At 60.4% G+C, this 19703-nt stretch overlaps 1 protein-coding gene across 34 annotated transcripts in view; it reads right to left on the bottom strand.

Moving 5' to 3' along the window:
- Nucleotides 1-2294: 2294 nt before the first annotated feature.
- Nucleotides 2295-19703, bottom strand: part of NRXN2 (neurexin 2) — a 108808-nt gene continuing 91399 nt past the window's right edge. For 21 of the 34 annotated variants that reach the window (XM_053899485.1, XM_053899498.1, XM_053899487.1 and 18 more), the window contains 3 exons: nucleotides 17303-17628; nucleotides 14900-14978; nucleotides 2295-3692 (listed from right to left, as the gene is read on the bottom strand). In XM_053899485.1, coding sequence (XP_053755460.1) covers nucleotides 2806-3692; nucleotides 14900-14978; nucleotides 17303-17628 — 1292 coding nt within the window. In that variant the 3' untranslated portion in view covers nucleotides 2295-2805. The remainder of the gene's footprint in view (nucleotides 3693-14899; nucleotides 14979-17302; nucleotides 17629-19703) is intronic. The other 13 variants (XM_053899505.1, XM_053899510.1, XM_053899506.1 and 10 more) reach the window with 1 other exon arrangement.

Genomic DNA, 19703 nt, shown 5'->3' with positions numbered 1-19703 from the left:
GTCCCTCTTTCTGGCCCCCTACTCTGACAGGCTGTTCAGGGCCATTCTAGAAATTTCTAGAATAAGAATGAATTTCTAGAAATTCTGGAATAGGAATTTAGAATTTCTGGAATAGACAAATAGAATTTCTAGAAACTTCTGGAAGAAGAACGTTCCCTTCTTGACACCGAGGAACTCCTGCCTGCCTCTATTGGTTTTCTTTGGCCAGTGACGATGGGGCGGGGGAACCTGAGATAAATTTCCATCCCTCGGGCAAACAGAACAGTAGCGGAAGACGTGAGCGCAAGGCCACGGCCAGCACAGGGACAGGATGTCCTGGCCAGTCCACCCCAAGTCAGGGCCTCCCCCCAGGCTTCCACAGGGGGTTACAGCTGACCTCAGGCTCCTAGGCTGTAAGCAGCTGGGCAGAAGCAGGGCCCATGCCTCCCCCCAGATGGCTGGTTCAGGAGGGCAAGGAGAGGCCTGGTCTATGGAAATCCACAGCAGCTCCTGGAGAACCCGCTCTCCCACCAGTGACAGGACTCTGGGGCAGGGCTCTCAAAGGCCCCTGGGGGCACACCCCAGGGTAAGGAGGATCCTGAAACAAAAAAGCTTCATCCCAGGATGGAAGGAAGGACGAGGAGGTGAGGTTCCTGTGGACATCAAGCCCAAAGACCTGGCAGATGTCCAGGCCTAAACATGGACCAGACTTGCGAACTGGAAAATGCCACAAGAATGGGCTGGCCAGCAACAGAGCCACCTGTGGATGGGAGCAGCTTCAAGTGGCCCAGGGCGATGGCGAGCCAAGGGCACAAGAGAGCAGAACCAAGAGAGGGGAGCAAGATCCACCAAGCAGAAAGTGGAGGAGACCTGAGTGACAGAAGCACGGCTGAGTCAGGGCTCACGTGCCCAGCGGCATGGCGATCCCAAACTGCCACCTGGGAGAGGAAGACCATCCACCCTCCTCTCTCCTGAGGACGCTGGCACCTAACCCTCACCTAAGAGTTTCAAATCCAGACCCATCTCTCCGCGTGTTTGGGACCGTGGGCTTGCTCAGTGTCTCCATGAAGGAGCAAACGCCCTAGGATGAAGCTCTACTTCCACCTACAGCTGCAGGAGCTGCCCACAGTCAGCCCGCGAGCAGCGTAGACTGGGGCAGTGTAGACCGGGGCCCGGGAGGGGGTGGGTAGGCGGGGCGGCAGAGATTAGGTTCCAAATCCCTAGAGATGCAGAAAAAGCAGAGACCCTGGAGTTGGAGGGAACTGGGGGCAAATGTGCACTCAGCCCCTGGAGCCCTGGCCACCCAGGAACACCACCACCTTCCCCAAGGGCTGTAGCAAGACCCCAGCAGCCCCCAGAGGCGTGGGCCCGATGTGGCCACTAGGGGGCAACACGATGCTCTTGCCTCTTGGTGATTTGATCACCTCCAGAGCTCAGGTGGGTGGGCTCAGCCAAGACCACAGACCAGCTGCTTACCTGGCCCGATCCTGGGGCCAGGAGGGACATGGGGGTGAGACAAAGACAAGCCGCCCCCCAGGAGCCCAAAGCCATGCTCGGCCCAAATCTTTGGAGGCTACTTACCAGCTCTCATGGGCCGCAATTCGGGCCCAGACCCCAGGCCAGAGCCAGGACCGATGTCCCAACGGTACCCACCCGGAAAAAAACTGCACAGGACCGTTGGATTTGGAAAGTTTTTGTTTTCTTTTCCCACACATTTCCGGGGTTGGGGTGTTTTCCAAGACTCAGACACATTTGTTAACAAAGAGAGAAAAAAAACTGGGGGAGCAGGGAGCCCGTGGGCAGAGAAGTGACCCCAGCAGTCAGCGGGCGATGCCTCGCTCTCTCTCTTCCCTGGTGCCCGCGCCCCACGGGTGCCACAGGCTGCTGCTCGCGGTATCTAGATTATTTGTCTTTAATATATATCTGCATTTGCCTTTCCCCTCCCACCCGCCCCCCACCCCTGCTCCTCCAGCAGCTTCCCCATCAATGCACGTCGCCCGGCGGCACACAACAGAACAGGCCTTCGGCGGCCCGAGCCCCTTCCCTGGGCGGCACCAGGCAAGCGCCTCCTCCTGGTGGGCGGAGTCGGGGCGCTCGGGGCAACTCCCACTGCCCCGCCCCGCCCCGCCCCCCCCACGCTGGGCCGCTCGGCCCACCCGCCCGCCCTTCTCCCACCGACTCTGGAAACCCAAGGGTAGGAAAGGAAGGGAGAAACCAGACACACGAGAAAAGAAGTGGAGAGAGGGAGGGTGGGGACAGAGAGACACAGCAAGCCTGGGATGGGGGCCGGAGGGCTTGGGAGGAGAAGGAAGGCAGGAGGGACAGAGGGCAGAAGAAAAATTGCGGGAAATTAAACAGGACGAGGAGTGGACACTTTACAAAACCCCCAGCCTTCCTTCCCGCCCAACCCCACCAAAATAAAACTACCCCCCCCCTTAAAAAAATAAATCAACCCAGGGCTGTGAGCACGTGCCCTGCCCGGCAGGCGCAGGGCTGAGAGGGACAGACAGCCCCCGGGACTGACGGTGCCGCCGCACCCGACGGCAGGAGGAAGGGGACGAGCACGGGGTTTCCTTTTCTGTTTTTCTTTTTTCCTTCTTTCTTTTTTTCTTTCTTTCTTCCCTCTTTTTCTTTTCTTTCTTTTTCTTTTCTTTCTTTTTTTTTTTTTTTTTTTTTTTTTTTTTTTTTTTTGCGTTTCCTCTTCGTGAGAGAAGTCTGAGGCAGCCAGGGAGCGGGTCCCCAGAGCCCCCGGCGGGGAGAGGGCCGCACCCGCCTCCCGGGGCGGTCCCGGGAGGGGCAGCTGGCAGTGGGGCGCGGTGCCGGGGCTCACACGTAGTACTCCTTGTCTTTGTTCTTCTTGGCCTTGCTGGGCGTCTTGGGAGCGGCCGGGGCCTTCTCTTTGACCACTGCCCCATTGCTCTGGGCCGAGTTACTGATGTAGTTCCGGCTCTGGTCCACCTGGTAGGAGCCCTCGTCGCGGTTGCGGTACTTGTACATGGCGTAGAGGAGGATGAGGATGCAGAGCGCCGCGGCCGCCACGATGCCCACCACCATGCCCGTGGTGCTGCTGGACTCCCGGATCACCTCCACCGCGCCGGGCGGGCCCCGCTCCCCGGGCCCCGTGGGGTTGGCTGTGGGCAGATGGGGGAAGCCGGGGGCGGAGGTCACGCCCGGGCGCAGGGGCGGGGGCCTCCGCGGCTCGAAGGACGTGGGGGCCCCAGGCCCCAGGGGCGGGTTCTCCAGCAGGGGCTGCAGCGGGTCTCGGTGGTTCATTTTGCCCGCGGGCAGGTTGGGGGCCGGGGCGGAGGGGGCCAGCAGCACCCCGGGGGCGCCCGTGGCCCCATCTGTCCTGAGGTGGGGCCGGGGAGCGGGTTTGCGGGGTGAGAGGAGGGTGGTGCGGTCCGTGACCAGGGGAAAGGTGGTGTAAAAGTCCTCGTCGTCCGTGGGGGGGAGGCTGGAGTCAAAGACCTCCCCGGACGCAAAGCCCGAGGCCTCGATGGGCTCTTCGCAGTCGCTGTCGTCCTGCTCGGCCTGGCACGGGCCCCCGGCGGGCGGGCGGCGGGCCGCGGGTGGGGGCAAGGTGTCTTGGGTGGCGCCCACGCCCGTGAGGAAGGGATAGAAGGTGGGGGGTGGGGGCACGAAGGGGGATCGGGTGGCCACGGGAGGGGGGTCTAAGGAGTCCTCCGTGATAATGGGCAATATTAACTCTCCTCCTAGAACAAGAGAGAGAAGAGAGAAGAGAGGGTGTCAGCGAGGGCCCAGGGCGCAGGCGGCTGGCACAGAGAGAGAAACAACAGCCTCACACACCCAAATCGGTTCCAATTGGCTTTGGCGGAGACTAGAGCGGGCCGGGCCCGCCCGCCAGCCTGCCGGCGCGCTGCGCTTTAAGCGGGCAGCGGCTCGGATGCCCTGGGCACCCCACGCACGGGCTCTGCGGCTCACTGGGTTTTGGTCTTTTGTTTGTCTTAAGAAACCAAAAGGAACAGAAAGGAAAGGAAATCGAAAAGAAACGGAAAAAAAAAAACTCTACTGGTTTAAGGCTTAAAAACAGATAACAAGAGCAGCATTTAAACAAACCTAACAACAATATCTTTTAGGGTTTTTTTTTTTTCTAGATTTTTCTCTTTTTTTGCTTTTGTTTTTTTTTTTTTTTCTTTTGTTTTTTAAAAAAGAAGATAGCATACCACGGAATTCAGGCAACTTACATCAACAAATAGGCCGTGTGATTTTAGCATGAAGAAAAAAATTACAAACAGAGCTGTGTAAGCGGGTTCTCCCGGAAAAAATAAGAAAAAACAACTTTTCCGTACAACGTTTTCTGTCTATCTGTTTGGTATCTCCCTCCCTCGCTCTTCTCTCCCTCTGGACATCTTGCTTCCTCCTGTACGCTCTCTCGCCTCCCTCACTTGTGCCCTCTCCCCCTCGTTAAACACAAACCTAAGATCTGCACGGTGCAGGCTCGCTTGGGGAAACTGTTACCACCACTTGGTGACAGCATGGGAGGAAGGAGGGAGCAGTGGGAAGGAGGGCTTGGGGGAAAGGGAGGTACTGGCAGCTATGGAGGAATGGATACATGGGTGAGAGGACTTGAGGGGGGGGATGGTCACGGGAAGCAGCTTTGAAGGTTAATTGCAGGCTGGCCATGGGAAGAAGAGAAAACTGAGGTGGGAGGTGACAAAGTCCACGAGAAAGAGTGGGGCAAGGAGGGGACAGGCTGGAGGAGGGTCTTGTCCCATAGGACTCTGGGAGAGGGTGTGAGAAGCCCTGTGGAGGCAGGGAGGTGGGAAGGCGGGGGTTGGGGGGGGGCAGGGAAGGAGGGACGGTCGGAGGGAGGGAGGGAGGTGGACAGGAACACACGACTCCTGCGCTAACCCTAATTCCCCAACTTCCTCTTTCTTCACCCTCCACCTCTGACCCCCACTGGCTTCCCCCCTCCCCCTCCCCAGAACCCCCATGGGCCGCCAGGACCTGACCAGGGCTTGACTGCCTCTGGCCCTCTTATTATTCTTAAAACAATAATAAAACAACGGAAAGAAGAAGAAAGCAAAAAAAGAAAAGAAAATACATACACAGCCATCTGGGAAGGAAGCACTTGCTAATATAGGGCCCGGGGTGGGGGGGGGGGGGACTAGTCGGGAAGGTTGGGGGGCGGTGATTAGGTCTCCTCCCTTTCTCCCTTAGGTCTATTAACTGTGGTACCCTGGGCATAAACTGCAATTCCCATCAGCCCCAAAGGGTGAGAACTACAACTCCCATTAGCCCTTGGAGCCGGGGGAGGGGTGGGGCACAGACTGCAATTCCCATCAGACCCAGGGGTCAACAACTTGACAACCCTCATCAGCCCACTGCCCCTCTGGCAAATACTGCATCCCACTGGTGTGGGGTAGATCCAGCTGGAGTCTAGGTCTAGGAGGCTCTAGGTCTAGGTCTAGGTCTGGGAGGGCTCTCTCCTCTTAGAGGGACACCTCTGGGCCCGGTTGGGGCTGGAGATTTCCTCTCTAGCTCGTCCTACACCCAAGCCCTGCCCCCATCTGAGTGCTTCTCCCTGGTCTCTGCAGGGCGTGGTTTTCACAGATCGGGCCCTAAGCCCCCTATCCCCTCCAGAGGAAGCACCCCGGGGGCTCCACTCCCAGGCCCTGCCTGCCCCACTGCAGCCACGCCCGGCCATGTGTCACTGCCACATCTTGGCGTCTCTTCTCCTGCTCCCTGCCCCCTAAGCCTCTGTGTCTGTTGATCCTTCCGATCCCAAGCTCCGACAAAATCTGGCAGAGCTGTCCTTGGCCACCCTAGCCTGCCACAGCCAAGATCTTGCCATTGAACTCGTAGCCTTGCCTAGCTCCCCAGGCTGCTCCTCCCACCAGGCTCCCATCTCCCCCGGGGCCAGGGCTCACCTGCACCCCACATTGTGAAGCCCCAGGGCACCTGGCCCTCCAGGGGCTCAGCCACACTGAAAAACTGAGCCCAAAGCAGACAAGCATGTTCTGTGGAGCTGGGACCGTCCAAAGTTAGCTTTTTATGGAAGAGGATGCTGAGGCCCGGGGTGGGGAGGACTTCCCAAGGTCACTCGGTGTCTGCATCAGGCAAGGTGAACAAATGGACTCTCCAGTCCTTTCTGTGGCTCTCAGAGACCAGGGAAGGGTCAAGTTCTCACAAGGAGCCTGGAAAGGCCTGATTCATCCTCCCCATGCCTGCAGTAATCTGTTTGACTCTTGGCTTGTTAACCTGGGAGGCCACAGACCTGTTCTGTCATTAATTACTGTGTGACCACGGACAAGATTCTGTCACGCTCTGGGCCTCAGCTTCCTCATCTATAAAATTAGGGCGTTGGGCTCCAGGCCCAGGGTGAGGCCAAGGTCTGGCTCTTGTGGACCTCCTGCCTATGGATGAATAATTGATTTCCCCATCCCCTCCTGAGCCCTGGACCCACCATGGATGGCCCAGCACCCTGGTCCCTGGGTAAAGGGCACATTCAGCTCCCAGCTCTTAGGTGGAGGCTGGCAGCCTGTGTCCCGTCACGGCACAGTTCCTCTCCCTGCTGGGCTACACCACCGGCCCTCTTCCTGACCTTTGCCTTCCGTTCAGAACACCTCACCCCTGCTAATATTTCACTCGTGCTTCGAGTCCGGCCAAATACCTCCTCTCCCAAGAAGGCCTCTGGTTTGGGCTCACTGCTAGGGAAGGTTCAAGGCCTAGCACCCAGCACTGGGCCTGGTGCGGGGGCTCATCGTGTTTTGACCAAGGGAAGGGGAGGAATACTCACCAGGCACTTCCTCTGGGCCCGGCCAGGCTAGGTATCTGGGGATGGGGTGGGAGCCCCTCACGGGCCAGAACAACTGGGTTTTGAACACCCTTCCTCCCCTGACCCACACAGAGCAGCACTGCTGAGTTCGGCCTGTACAGTTCCCCCTGTGCAGCGTCTCCCAGGCTCCAGAGCCCTCCCAGTCCTGGTCACCTTGACTCTCGCCCCTGCCCTTCAACCCCAGCTGTGTCCTGGCCTCCATATCTGGGTCTCAGCCCCGTCCCTGTGTCCCCAGCTTCTCTGGGAGCTTTCCTTGGGCCCTTCTCTGTCCAAGGCTTTGACAGCGTCTCCTGAGGGTGTCCCACCCTCACCGACATCCTCCACACCACCACAACTGTTCCTCGGTGCCCCCTTCTCATGGCCCTGCACCCCAGCCTCCGTCTCCTCACCCCACAGCTCCTGCTGTCCCCACAAGATAACACGCTGTCAAGACCCCGCGCTGTCTTCCTTCCCCCACATTCGATCAAAGCCGAACTGGCTCTGTGGCAGGCAAGCCGCATGTAACATAGGGCACTGGGTTTCCCTGGGGTCGTTCACTGGTCCAGGGTCCAGCAAGCTTGTCCTGGCGAGGAGTTAGCAGGCTCTGGAGGAAGGGAGGACGCCTCAGAGACTCCTCACTGTGAAAGTCCAACCAGGGGCTCCCCTTCCCACTGGGCGTTTGAGGAAGACTTGGGGTGCCTGGGACCCCGGGTCCAGCTCTACAAGGCTGTACATTGGGATGGGGTGCTCCCGGGAGTCTGAGAAGGACCCTAGGCAGCTTCCCGCCCCTCCCCCACCTCAGGCTGCTACAGCACTTGGGAAAAATACTCACAGGAGCACGGATCACAGAAGCCCCCCCACCCCCCACCCAACTCCTAAGTTGAATGCCAGGACCTGTCAGTCCCACTTACTAGAGAGAATTCCATTCTGGCCAAGGAGACCAGCAAGCTGAGCCCTTTCTGCCTTCAGGGCACAGCGACTCCTGACCGGAAATGTACCCAAGAACCCCATTCCCACCCCAGCAGGACGTGCCTACTCCCAAAAGAGCACCTAGCACTGAGGTTGGGTGTCACAGACTGAGCAATCGGCTGGCTGAGGCCCCGTCCACCAGCGCGGGGTGCCTGCCCAGGCTGTGACGGCAAGAAAGCCACTAGCCCACAGGGCGTTTCGTGTGGGTCCGCAAAAAGGCAGCCCCTCAGTGTGGCCACAGACCTGCACGCACACGACTTGGCGAATAGCTTCTCTTTACACAATTAGAAAAAGGTACTCTGGCTTCCTGGAGGCCACAGCCCTGCTCCAGGGACCAGGACACGCAGCTTGGTGAGCAGAGAGCGCTGGCTAGATTTCAGCCCTTACTCACCTGTTCCAGTAGAAAACAACCTGTGCCCAACTGCGTGCAGTGACCTGGAAGATGGCGCCCCGCCCCACTCGGAAACACCAGCGCAGCCAATGGCAAGCGTCAAGGCGGATTCAAGGTCAGAGCGGATGCCGTATCGTGTGTGTGTGTGTGTGTGTGTGTGTGTGTGTGTGTGTGCGCGCAGGAACGCACCCCTCAGAGTCTGTTCCTGTGCACCTGGGCATCGTGTGCACACGAACCTCAACGGATCTGAGCACATGAGCGTCAGGGAATGTGCACAGATGTGTGCGTGTAAGCGAGCCCCTGGCTGTGCCTGGGTCCACCCGCTTCTGAGCCTGGGTCTGAACTCCTGTGCGCATGCGTGAATGCCCCACTGCGAGCCCGTGAGCCTGCCCCCGTGGGTCCCAGCGTGGGAGGCAGGCCTCTGTGAATGCCTCTTTCCCCAAACTCATGGGCTCCTTCTCCTGGGCTGCAAGACTACATTTCCCAGCACCCCTTACAAGTAGGTGTGGCCGTATGACTGAGCAGGGGCCGCTGCCAGTAGCCGCCCATGAGTCTCCCGGGTGCGGGTGCGTGCCCTTTCCCCTCCTTCCAGGGACCTCGCAAACTGCCTGCTGAGTACGGAGGAGCTACAGGGATGGAAGGAGGCTGGATTCCCAAAGCGCCCCTTGGGGCGGAGCCACCTGCTGATGGGGAAGCCCCCTGGTGGGCTTTCACTTGAGTGAGATGCTTCCCTGGAAGAAACCACTGAGATCTGGGGGTTATCTGTTACAGAAACACATGTTGCCTTCACAAGTACGGATGCCGAACCAGACCTGTGTGCCCCCAAAACCCGTGGGCTTCAGGTAACAAGCCAGGGAAAGGGCTGGAAAGATGAAGCAGCGTACGATGCGGGACATTGGGTTCCAGCCTCTGCTTGTGATGCCCTACGGGGCAGAGCGTGCGCCGGTGGAGGCTGAGGCCCCAAGGGAACGTGCCAGGAAAGTTGGGGTGACGATGCCGCCTTTTCCTTTCGGCTTTCGGTAATGCATCATAAGAAGACTGAGTTAGGCAAGAGTGAGTGGGGGCTTTGCAAGCAGAGACGAAGGCAACAGAGACAGCCCGGAAACGCGGGGCTTGCCAAGCGTCCAGAGAGCCGATGCTTCCAAACTACAAATCGCGAGAGAGACCAAAGATGGCTGTGAGGGACAATGACCCCGTGAGACGTCTACCTGCAGGAGGAGGCCTCGGCCTCGCCTCACAGATCAGATGGAGGGTGTGGCCTCCCCACCTGCTGTTTCGAAGGCCTTCAGAAGCGTCATCGCTAAATGAAGAGACAGGCTCTGATCCCATGATCAGAGCAACACGGAAATAAACGGGCTTCGCAAGTGTGTCTGGGAAAGAACTCTGAGGGCAGCCGCTTTGACTGCTGGAGCCTGAGAAACCACCTCTGGGCCCCCAAATATGCAGGGGCAGGAAGTGGGCCGAGTCCCCAAGGAGGACGTTTTCCCAACACCCACTTCCGAGGAGGCCACGGAGGATAAGAACTGGGAGGCCCTTCACAGAGGCAGCACCAGGGCTACAAACCAAGGAGAGGGAGTTTCTCGAAGACAGTAGAGGACGGGGGTTAAGGAAGAAAGTTCCCCACCGCAGGGGTGGAGTCTCACCCACTGCAGGGGGGGCTGGATTTCCTCAAGGCTTAGAACTAGGGGTCTTGGGGGGTTTTCCACTCTTCTCTTTTTTTGCATGACAGGTTTTACTGTGATGGCTGACTCTGGCCCACTGGATTCGGGGCGGGGCTGAGCTGTGTGGTCCGTGAGATCGATTACCCTTTTAGTTCACGGGGATCCAGACCACATGTGGACACCCAGGAGCAAGTCTGGACCCAGCCAAGCGGGCCGCCATCTCCCAGACACCCTCCCCTTTGCAGTGACAGCCCTGAGGGGGTGAGGCTTCAGGGTGTCTCCCTTGGGGGGGGGGGGAGGCGTGCTCTGCGGGTGTGAGAAAGAGTGAAATGGACTGTTGGTGACCCAGAGGGCCACACTGGACACAGAAATCGCTAGCTGGTCTGCTCACCGCATCTGTTTCTGCTTCCTCCCCGGGGGCACGGCAAGGCCGTACCTCCCAGCCTTCCTGGAAGCTGAGCCGGGGCCAGGAGACTGAGCTCCGGATGGCCGCGGGCAGAATCGGCGCAAGCAACGAGCGCCCCTCTCCACCCTGGCCCGTAGAACCCACCCGCGCGTGACCCCACCGTGGGTCACCTTCCGCAACTCGGGACCTCACCTGGCGGGGACCGTGTGGCTTCCAGACGGAAGGCCAGGCCCTGGGCGAGGGCTTGTGGAGGAGAAATAAATTTCTGGGTATTAAACCACAGGTGCTGTGGAGGTGATCTATCATGGCAACTGGTGTTATCTTAAGAAACTCTGGAATGTGAGCTCATTTGTGCTTCTGTGAATTCTGAGCTAGATGTGTGGGTCTGAGCGGGCACGCCCGCGTCTGTGGGATCCGGCCTCTGAGGGTCTCCCGTACGTATGCATGGGCGCAAAGCCTCCGAAGGGTCGTGCCCACACGGGGTAAGCGCACAAGCTGGCTCTGTGGGTCTGAGCCACGTGGGGGGCTTACATGAATCTGAGTGCTCGCGCATGTGTGTGCCCTCGGGGGTCTGAACAGCGGCATGTGCTCACCTGCGTGTGAACACAGAGGCATGCGTTTTATTGGGTCTGAACACGTATGTGCGGCCCGAGGATACGAGCCCATCTGTGAGCAGCTCATGTGGACATCTGAGCATACGAGTAAGGGCATCGGTATCCGTGGGTGCCCGTGCGGGCCAGTGTAGACGTGTGTGTGTGTGTGTGTGTGTGTGTGTGTGTGTGTGTGCGCGCATGCGCGTGTAAACACCACTGCAGGACTCCGTACGAGTGTGTATGCCCTGAAGGGTCCGACCATGTGTATGTCTCCAAGCATGGGTGAATCTGAATGTACGTGTCTCCGAGTGTGTGCGCGTGTGTGCGCGTGCCTCTGAACACGTGGGTATGAGCCTCTGAGCTAAGGCGGAGCTCTGAGGGTCCCCTCTCACGGGGCAATGGGAGGGCTGCAGGTGCGGGTGTAAACAACCGTGTGAACGTGTGTGGACCCCTGGGTCTGGGTGCACACAGCCTACCTCTGAGAACGTGCCCACGTGCGGGTCTCAGCACATAGGTGCCTTCTGCGTGCACACGGGCGTGGCTCTGTGGCGTGGCACCTGGGAGCCCAAGCCTAGGTGGGTGTTTTGGGAGCCCCAAGCGCACGGATGGGAAAGCGAACTTGCTGAACACGCTCTGAATACGCATGCGTCTCTGTAAGACCAGGCACCTGTATGGGTTTGTGCGAACTTACTGGCAGGACACGGGAGGCCCGAACATGAGTGTGGACTTGGGTGGAGCCGTGACACGCGGCTGTATGGGTTTGTGCTTCTGTGGGTCTCGGTAGCCGTGTGTCTGCGTGTTACGGACGACACGTGTGTCTCTTTAGATCTAAGCGTGTGTGCGCCTCCTTTGGTCTGAGGCGCGAACGGCCTGTGACCGTCCAGGTTTGAACGTATTCACACCTGTGCAAGTGGGTGTGCGTGAGCTTGCCGGTAGATCCCTAAGTGTATGTGCACGGATGTACGTGCGTGCGCCCCTGGTCAGACACGTGTGCACGCATGTAAACGTGTGCCGCTGTGGATCTGAGTCCGTGTGCGCCCTTCCTGGGTGCCTCAAGGGGTGCAAACTCAAATCCCCACAGGGCACCATACCCTAATGTGCGGGTCAGGCTGGCGAAGACAGCGAGGGGTGGTGGGCCACATTCCCCACGATGCAGAGCACGCCCCCGCTGAAGGCACTCCCTCTCAAAAGAATGAAAACACGGTGCCCATCAATCCATACCCTTCTTTGACTGGCTTGCCAACCTCACGTGAAATAACCATGTTGGACGATGATCTCACCGAGCTACGGGAAGGAGGAGTGGGGCCTGGGGTCTGGGAAGGGGCCCAAGCGGAGAGGAAGGGTGGAAAGCGAGTGGGGATGATCCCAGGCTTGACATCTGGACCCAGGGAGGAGGATCTGGCAGGTGGGAGGGATGCCAACGGCCTGGGGTCCCTGGGGTCGGTCCCTGGGTAGCCACTGTCTCTAGCCAGGCTGCCTCCTCCTCTAACACTGACCTCGGAGCCCAAGGAGGCCCGGCCCTGTGCTAGAGAACAGCCTCCCTGCACCCGGGGCACAAGAGGGCCTCTGGCTGGAGTCCCCTTTCTCGGTAGATGGGGCGGGTGGCATGGTCTAGATCAGCCTGAGGGGCTCTGGAGTCATCTTGGTCTTTGCCTGGCCTCCCATCAGGATAAAACTCCAACCTGAAGCATATGGGACGGGTGTGCGTATGGAAATACACACACGTGCCACGCACACCTGGGGGAGAACCTCTGGCTTCTGTCGGTCTCCTCTGGAGGCTTACGCGTACGCTCTGCCCTTATTTTCAAAGCCCGGTGCCAGGCTGTCCACCAGCCTCTCCCTAACCAGCCCCCCCCCCCCCCTCCCGGCTTCTAGTCCTCCTCTACCCTCCACCCTCCCCTCAGGGGCTTGGCCCTCTGATCCAGGGAGGGCGGCCGACCTGCCTACCTCAGCTCCCCTTTACTCCCTCGTCCCAACACAGCCTAAGGGAGCTCGGCCAACCGGTGCACGCACTCAGCGACTCAGCCTCCGTCACATCCAGGCCCCTGACAAGACTCCAGGTGGCGGCTGGAAAGTTCGAACCTCGGGGAGTGTGTGGCCCCGGTGTGGCCCAGTATGCACTGCCTGTCCCTGCGCGGTGGCCGTGAGGCCCCACACTCCTCTCCACGGGGTCCAGGGAGAGCAGACCCCTCCTCTCATCCCACAGTCCCTCCCCCCTGCCCCCCAGAGTGAGCACATGCGTGCAAACACATGTGATGGGGCCAAGTGCCCTTTTCTCAAGACCCACACAGCCCTGTGTCCCCGGAGTCCTATCCCAGGGCTCTCGTGGAGCTGATCATCACGGCCCCTTTCGGCAGGTCCGGGCTAGGGGAGCTGCTTCCGTATACGGGAAACCCCAGTAACTGACTGGGTAGAGGAGGTAAAGCAGGGTTGAGGGGGAGAGTGCTGCGTGGAAGCTGCCAGATGCCCAGAACCTCCCAAAGCAACGGCAGAGCATGAAGGTGCGTCCCTGAGCTGAGATCGCCTAGTGGGATGCAGCCAGATGGCCCCCCCCCACCACCAGCAGAGGGGCCTCCCCGCAGTGGACGGCGTCTGTTCCAGAAAGCACCAGCTCTCGGCTGTGGATGGGGAGGCCTTTGCAGCCCAACAGCCTGCAGCTCCCCCACGCGCCTCAGGGCCCCGGACCACCAAACAACGCTCTTCAGCTCTGGCCTGTGGGGCCTGGGGGCCTGTGCCCCGGCTCTCCCCCTGCCATTGGTCTCTGGAACCTGAGCCTCTGCCCCAAGGCTCCGTGGTGTTTCTTGCTCTCCCCACACTCCTTCCATGGTTGCAGCCTACCCTCAGCTTGAGCGTCTCCTCTGGGACTGGCAGACCGCCCCCCCGCCAGGCTGGATTCACAAGCTATGCCCCAGTGAGACTGCCCCCCTCCCCTGACCCCATCACGGTCGCCAACCCCGCAGGCATCTGCCCCAACCTCCAGAGCCCAGGTGCTACCCACTGCAAGGTAACCAGAAGTTTCTGGAAACCCAAGCAAGGGATGAGGTTCCCACAAGCTCATCCAGGCCACCACCAGATCCCACGATCCCTTCCTGGGAAATCTGGCCACATTCAGTCCTTCCTCCGTTCCCGCTGCCAGGCGTAAGCACCAGGACCTCAGCTCCTCAGGCCCTCCCTCCCCCTGGCTCCTCTCAGCCACCCCCAATCTGCTCAGCTGAGCAGCCCTCGCACCCACTATGCCACTCCATACCCCGCACTTCTCAGTTGGCACTCGAGGCCCACCCTTGCTTTGCCAACCTGGTCTCTCGCTGGGGCCGAGCCCAGCTCTCCAGCTGGAAGGATCCAGCAGAGGCCTGGAATGCCACCCCCGGGAAGCCTTTCCTCCCAGCACCTGCTCTCCTGTTAGAGCAACTGCCCCTCTAGAAATCTAGACCAGACCTCAGGTCCCAAGCTCCTCAGGGGTCACGTGTCTGGCTAGGGGCACATCTCCTACCCCGCCCCGCCCCAGCCCACTCACTGCCTGGCACAGAGCTGCCGTGTGGTATAACTGCCCCAGCTTGGCCTGGCAGAGTGTCTGGCCACCTCCCTGAGACTGGGAATGAGGAGGGTTCTGGATCCAGCGGAGGTCTCCTCTACTACTGACCCAGGGAAAATCAGGCCTCAGGGACCGATGGGAGTTGCAGTTCTGGACCCAAGAGCTGATGGGAGTTGTAGTTCTGGACTCAAGAGCTGATGGGAGTTGTAGTTCCTAGGCCTGCGCTCCCCCTCCTACCCCACCCCCAGCTCGCACCCCATAAAGACTCATGGGAGCTGTAGTTATTCATCTTTCTCGGGGAAAAGTCCCCCTCTTTCCCTCCCAGCATTCCTTGGCCCTCAACCCCAGGATCCCAAGCTAAGGACCTCACTAACTCGGAGGGCTGGGGTACCAAAAGGCCGGAAACGGCCTTGCCAGAGGGACAATTGGAGGGACCTGGAGGGGAATGGCAGGAAGGCAGAGGAAGCTATCAGGGCAAGTGACGGCCTGGCAGCAGGCCCTGTGGGCTTGGGCCAGGTGGCAGGGACAGTCGCCCCCCTCCCATCAGCGTCACCCGGGCCCGGGGCAGGGGAGGGGGGAAAGGCACTCACCAGTACTGGGCTCACACTCCTCCAGGTCCTCGTCGTCACTCGGACACTCAGCAGAGGCCACCAAGAGGTCATCTGTGTTCTGGGGGCGAGAGGAAGGGTGGGGCGGGGGGGAGAAGAAGGTTCGCGGGTGGGTCAACAGGTCCCAAAGCCACCTCTTGAGTGAGACCACACAGGAGACGGGTCCTGGGCGCTAAGACACACACCCTGGCCCGTGGCTGGATGGCCGAGGGCCTCCCTTCCCCCAGATGTGCAGAGCGAGGCTGGACAGCACCCGCCCTGCAGCAGCTGCCCGGCTCCTGGGGGTCGGTGAGCCAGCACATGTGTCTTTTATTTCTAGGAAGGCAGGGAGGCTGGACGTTGGACCTGGGGGTGCAGGGCTGGAGCAAGGGGGCCCGGGGCAGGGGGGAGGTAAGGCGTGGGGGCCGCCGGAGGCCAGCACAGGCAGAGACGGGGAGCAGGGCCTAGGGTGGGGGGTGGGGGGGGGGGTGGTTCTTGGCTCCACCCTCACTACCCCCCCCCACCCCCATCTCTCTCCCAGTCCCCTTCCCAGAGCCCGGAACCAGGCTGCACACAGTAATTAGGGCTGTGGTTGCCATGACAACTGGAGACGACTTTGTCAGCATTTTCTCTCCTCCTGATTGCAGAGAAAGAGAATCCCCAAGATGAGCGAAATGTAAGGGGCGGGGAGGGGAGTGCGCTCAGGGTGCGCTGGGGAGGAGACCCAAGCGGGGAAACCCAGAGTCCAGGCGGGAAGGGAGCCCAGGAGACTGCGGGATGTGGGGAGAAGGCTGCTGAAGGCCAAGGGTGGGAGGAGTCTGGGGTGGGGAGGGGTGCCTCTTCTCCACCCTGCCCCTCCCCCCACCCCCTCATCTTCAGATCGCTGATTTTCCTTCTGCACCCTGGCCCCTCAGCACCAGTCCGTCCTGCGGGGGCTTCTCCAGCACAGCTGTGGCCCCTAGGGCCCCCCACCTCTCTTCCACCTGGATGGCCTGCCCATCTCCCTCCCACTGAGACTGGTGGGCCTCTCTTGCCCATGGGCGCCGGGCACTGTCACTGCCCAATCTTGGGTAGGGCCAGGCCTTTCTCCCGGGGCTCCCCGCTCCCTGGGGCGAGGTCTGGCATTCGGGTCCCCCAGCTTCTCTTGGCAGCAAAGGCAGAGGGGAAGGGGGTGCAGACTTCTCGCTCGTGCCCGGATGAGGCCGTCAGCCAGTGCCAGGCCCCCCTACACACGGACTGGGAGGGAGGAGGGGATTTAGTGCTCATCGAGTCCGGCCCTCATTTACAGACGCTGAAGGCAGGCTGGCGGGGGACTCGGGGCGCGGCCCCCTGGCCGCGCCCCCCCGACCTCTCCCTCGCCCCGGGGAGGACAGCGCTCTCTCCAGGCACAGAGGCCCGACAGCCATGGGCAATGAGGGACAGAGGTGGCTCGGGCCGCGGGGACAGGGTGATTAAATACGGTCTACCATGCCAGGTGTGATCCCTCCCTGGGCCGACAGTCATTGATGGCAAGAGCTAGAAAACTCAGCCAGGCCCCCAAGTTGCCTCTGTGAGTCACACGTGCTCCGTTGGCTTTTGGCACCAGCAAAGCCGGGCCTGTCCTGCCCCAGCACAGCCTCACCCCCAGGTAGCACCCCCTCCAGGTATAAGAGAAGATAGACTCAAGTCACTTGGGCTTGACCTGATCTAGAGAGAGCACCTGAGCAGGCGAGGCAGGCAGTGTGGGGGGTAAAGCACCAGGGAACCGTCTGTACCCACACCCCCTCACACCCACAGCCATAGAGGGCACTGAGGCCTGCTACGTGGTGGCACCTGCTCAAGGTCGCAGGCGGAGGACGGGCTTGCGGTCCCCCTGCAAGGGCACCGGCAATCAGGGAGACGCCGCTCCGGGCCTCCACCAGCCTCCAGGGGCGGGGCCGCCACCAGCTGGGCTTCTAGCCCCTCCAGGGCCGTCACCTACGTGCCCTGCCCAGAGCGATGCCGTCCTGGCTCCATCCATCTCTCTCTCGCTGCCCACACAGCACTGGGCATGGCCTTTGTTATGGGGCAGGCAGATGGGCTCATTCCACCCTCACCCCAGTCCAGACTTCCTCCCTCTTGGGTAGGGCGGTCTTGCCTGGTCTAGCTGGAGTACCAAACTCCCCCTTGGCCCTGGGAGTGGTCCCTAGAAACAGTGCCCACCCTCCCATATACAGCATCCCTGGTCACCAGGGCAAAGGCCGCTTCGCGGAAGGAGACCTTTCCCACCTCACCTGAACCATCACTGTGACAAGGATGAGGTGGCAGCCTCCGGGATCCCGCCAGACCCCCCAGGCCCTCTCCGGGGCGCCCCGGTGGCTACGTGGGCATCGGCCCTCTCCCCCAGCCAAAGTCTCACTCTTTGTCTGTCAGCCCAAAGGCCCTCACCTGGGTGGTGCTGTCCCTCAGTGTGGGGGAGCGGCCCCGGCGCGTGGTAGTGGTGGCCATGGTGGTGGTGGTCTCCATGATGGTGGTGGCCATGTCGGCCAGCAGGGTGGTGGCCGTGGTCTCCGCGCTGAGCAGCACGGACGGCCCCTCCCCCACCAGGCGCAGGTGGCCCTCGGTCCGCACATTGGGGTCGCTCTCGGCGGCCAGCGCCAGCACCTTGAGCCCATTGTAGTAGAGGCCGGACACCTGGCCCTGGAAGGGACGGCCCTGGTCCCGGCCCCCGATCTTGATGGCAGCCTGGCTGTTGAAGATGGTCAGCTGGCGGCCTGGCGGGCGGGGGGATTGGTAGGGGTGGCAGAGGAGGGACAGGCAGTGGGGAGAGATCAGAACAGGATGGGAGAACAGAGGGAAGCCAAGGGAAGGAAAGAGGAGTGGAGAGGGAAATCAGCAAGGGGGTGGGGGTGGGGGGTAGGAGAAACGAGGAAGGGCAGACACCAAAGGGAAAGTCCTTGTCAGCCACAGCCCCTAGCCCAGCCAGGTGGGGACCCCAGAGGGGGAGGGTCCCCAAGGCACACATGGGCTGGGAAAGGGAGCCCAGCTCCCCCCTGTCCCCACCATGCTCATGCCTCTGATATTCCCATCCCCCTCTCCTCTCCTGCTCCAGGGGCATCGCCCCCCCCTTCTTTCCCTTCCCTCAATTTGATCCCCATCTTCTCCCTCTGCTCCCCCAAACGTCCCACACCCAGTGTCCAGCCCCGAGCCATGGAGCCCTCGGAAGCAGCAGACAGAGCAGACAAAGAGGCAGAGACAGAGAAGGAGACTGCCAGGCTGAGTGGTCAGCGCGTGTCAAAGCAGAGTGGGAGGCGACACCGAGGTGCCAGAGGTCAGGACGGTGCGTGGGAGGAGGGCCGGCGTGCGTGAGGGCGACCTCACTCTGCCCTGCCAGCCACCACCAAGCCCTCTGACCTCTGGCCAGGCTCCCCTCTCTCCTCCCCCCTCCAAGGCCCAGCCACTGCCCGGGGACCAGGCCCTGGAGAGCAGAGGCCTTCCTCCCCGCCAGGATGTGCAGGCACAGAGGTGGAAAACGTTAAAGGGACCTTGCTTCGCTCGCTGACAGCCCAAAAAACCGCTCCAGCTCCAATCTCGCTCCTCGCTCAGCATTTACACCTCAGAATTCCCACCTGGGTGGGGTTTGGCGGTTCTTTTTGGTTTTAGTGGATCTGGGGGTCGGTTTAACCCTCTGAGTTTGTTGCTTTGGTTTGGTTTTTAGAAAAGACATTTATTATGTTTAAGTTTAGATTTAACTTTGGTTTTGGTGTTGCTTATTTGGGGGAAGCGGGGGGCAGAGGAACCACTACATTGCCCCCTGCCCCCGGGACCTTCAGCTGCTGGCGCCGGGGGGGTTTAAGACCTGGCTTAGCCCTTGTTAGCCTCTGGTTAGTGCCTCGTTAAATATCTGGTTTAGAGTTAGGTGCCTGAAAGCCCTGCCCCCGAAACCTGGGCTGAGGACAGTCCGACTTGTGAAACACCCCTCTTTGGAAACACGGGTTCCCCGGGCCGCGCGGCCATCTGTCTGGCCTCTAGCCAGTGACCGGGCGCGGGATGCGTCTGCCTGGCCCTCTGCTCAGCCTCTCCTCCTCCTCCGGTGCCCTCTGGCCGCCTGGCACCTTACTCAGCCCTGGACAGAGTCACCATCTTACAAACGGGGCGGGGTGGGGGGGGGAGCCGGAGGCAACCAAAGCTGAGAACTAGTCAGTAGCAGCTAGAATACCAGACCCGGGGAAGCCCTTTAAGGACTATCTCCTCCCAAGATTATTCCCCGCCATAAGAATTAGGAGGAAAACGGAGAGGAAATGTGTATAGTGGTCAACCCAGTTTGGGAAGTGACCACTTCACCATGAAACAGCAGGTTTCTTTCTCTCTCACACGACTTCCCAGAACCTTTGTGAGACCAATGTCCATCTGCAGCTCCAAGAGGCGGAAACGGGAGCCAGCACTTCCCAGGCTCATTTTGCCACAAATCTCTTTCTTGGGAAGCATCTCACGGGACTTAGGCTTCACCGGACCTGGTTTGGAACTGGAAATTGATTCACTCGAGAAATATCTATCCGCACACCCACCACATGCCAGATGCTGACGGTAAACGCATCCCTCCAACAATGCCCAGATCTTGTTCTCAAATACCTTCCCGCTTCCTTACTTCATCTCATTCTCCCCAGCACCCCTCGGGAGGTAGGCTGAGCGGGCTCGCTCTCCCTGTCCTTCTGGAAGTCTTGAGGCAACAGGTGCGCTCCCCCTTCCACACTCTGGGAAATACCAGAGCGTTTTGCCCCATCTTTCACTTTCCAGGAGAGGAAACTGAGGTCTCCAGAGAAGGGGTGACCACGCAGCTAGGAAAGGA

Source organism: Panthera pardus, unplaced genomic scaffold, assembly GCF_024362965.1.
Source record: "Panthera pardus isolate Hobbes unplaced genomic scaffold, ASM2436296v1 HiC_scaffold_12, whole genome shotgun sequence".
NCBI classification, from domain to species: Eukaryota; Metazoa; Chordata; class Mammalia; order Carnivora; family Felidae; genus Panthera; species Panthera pardus.
The sequence above is the reverse complement of the archived record's forward strand: the minus strand, read 5'-3'. Positions and strand labels throughout refer to the sequence as shown.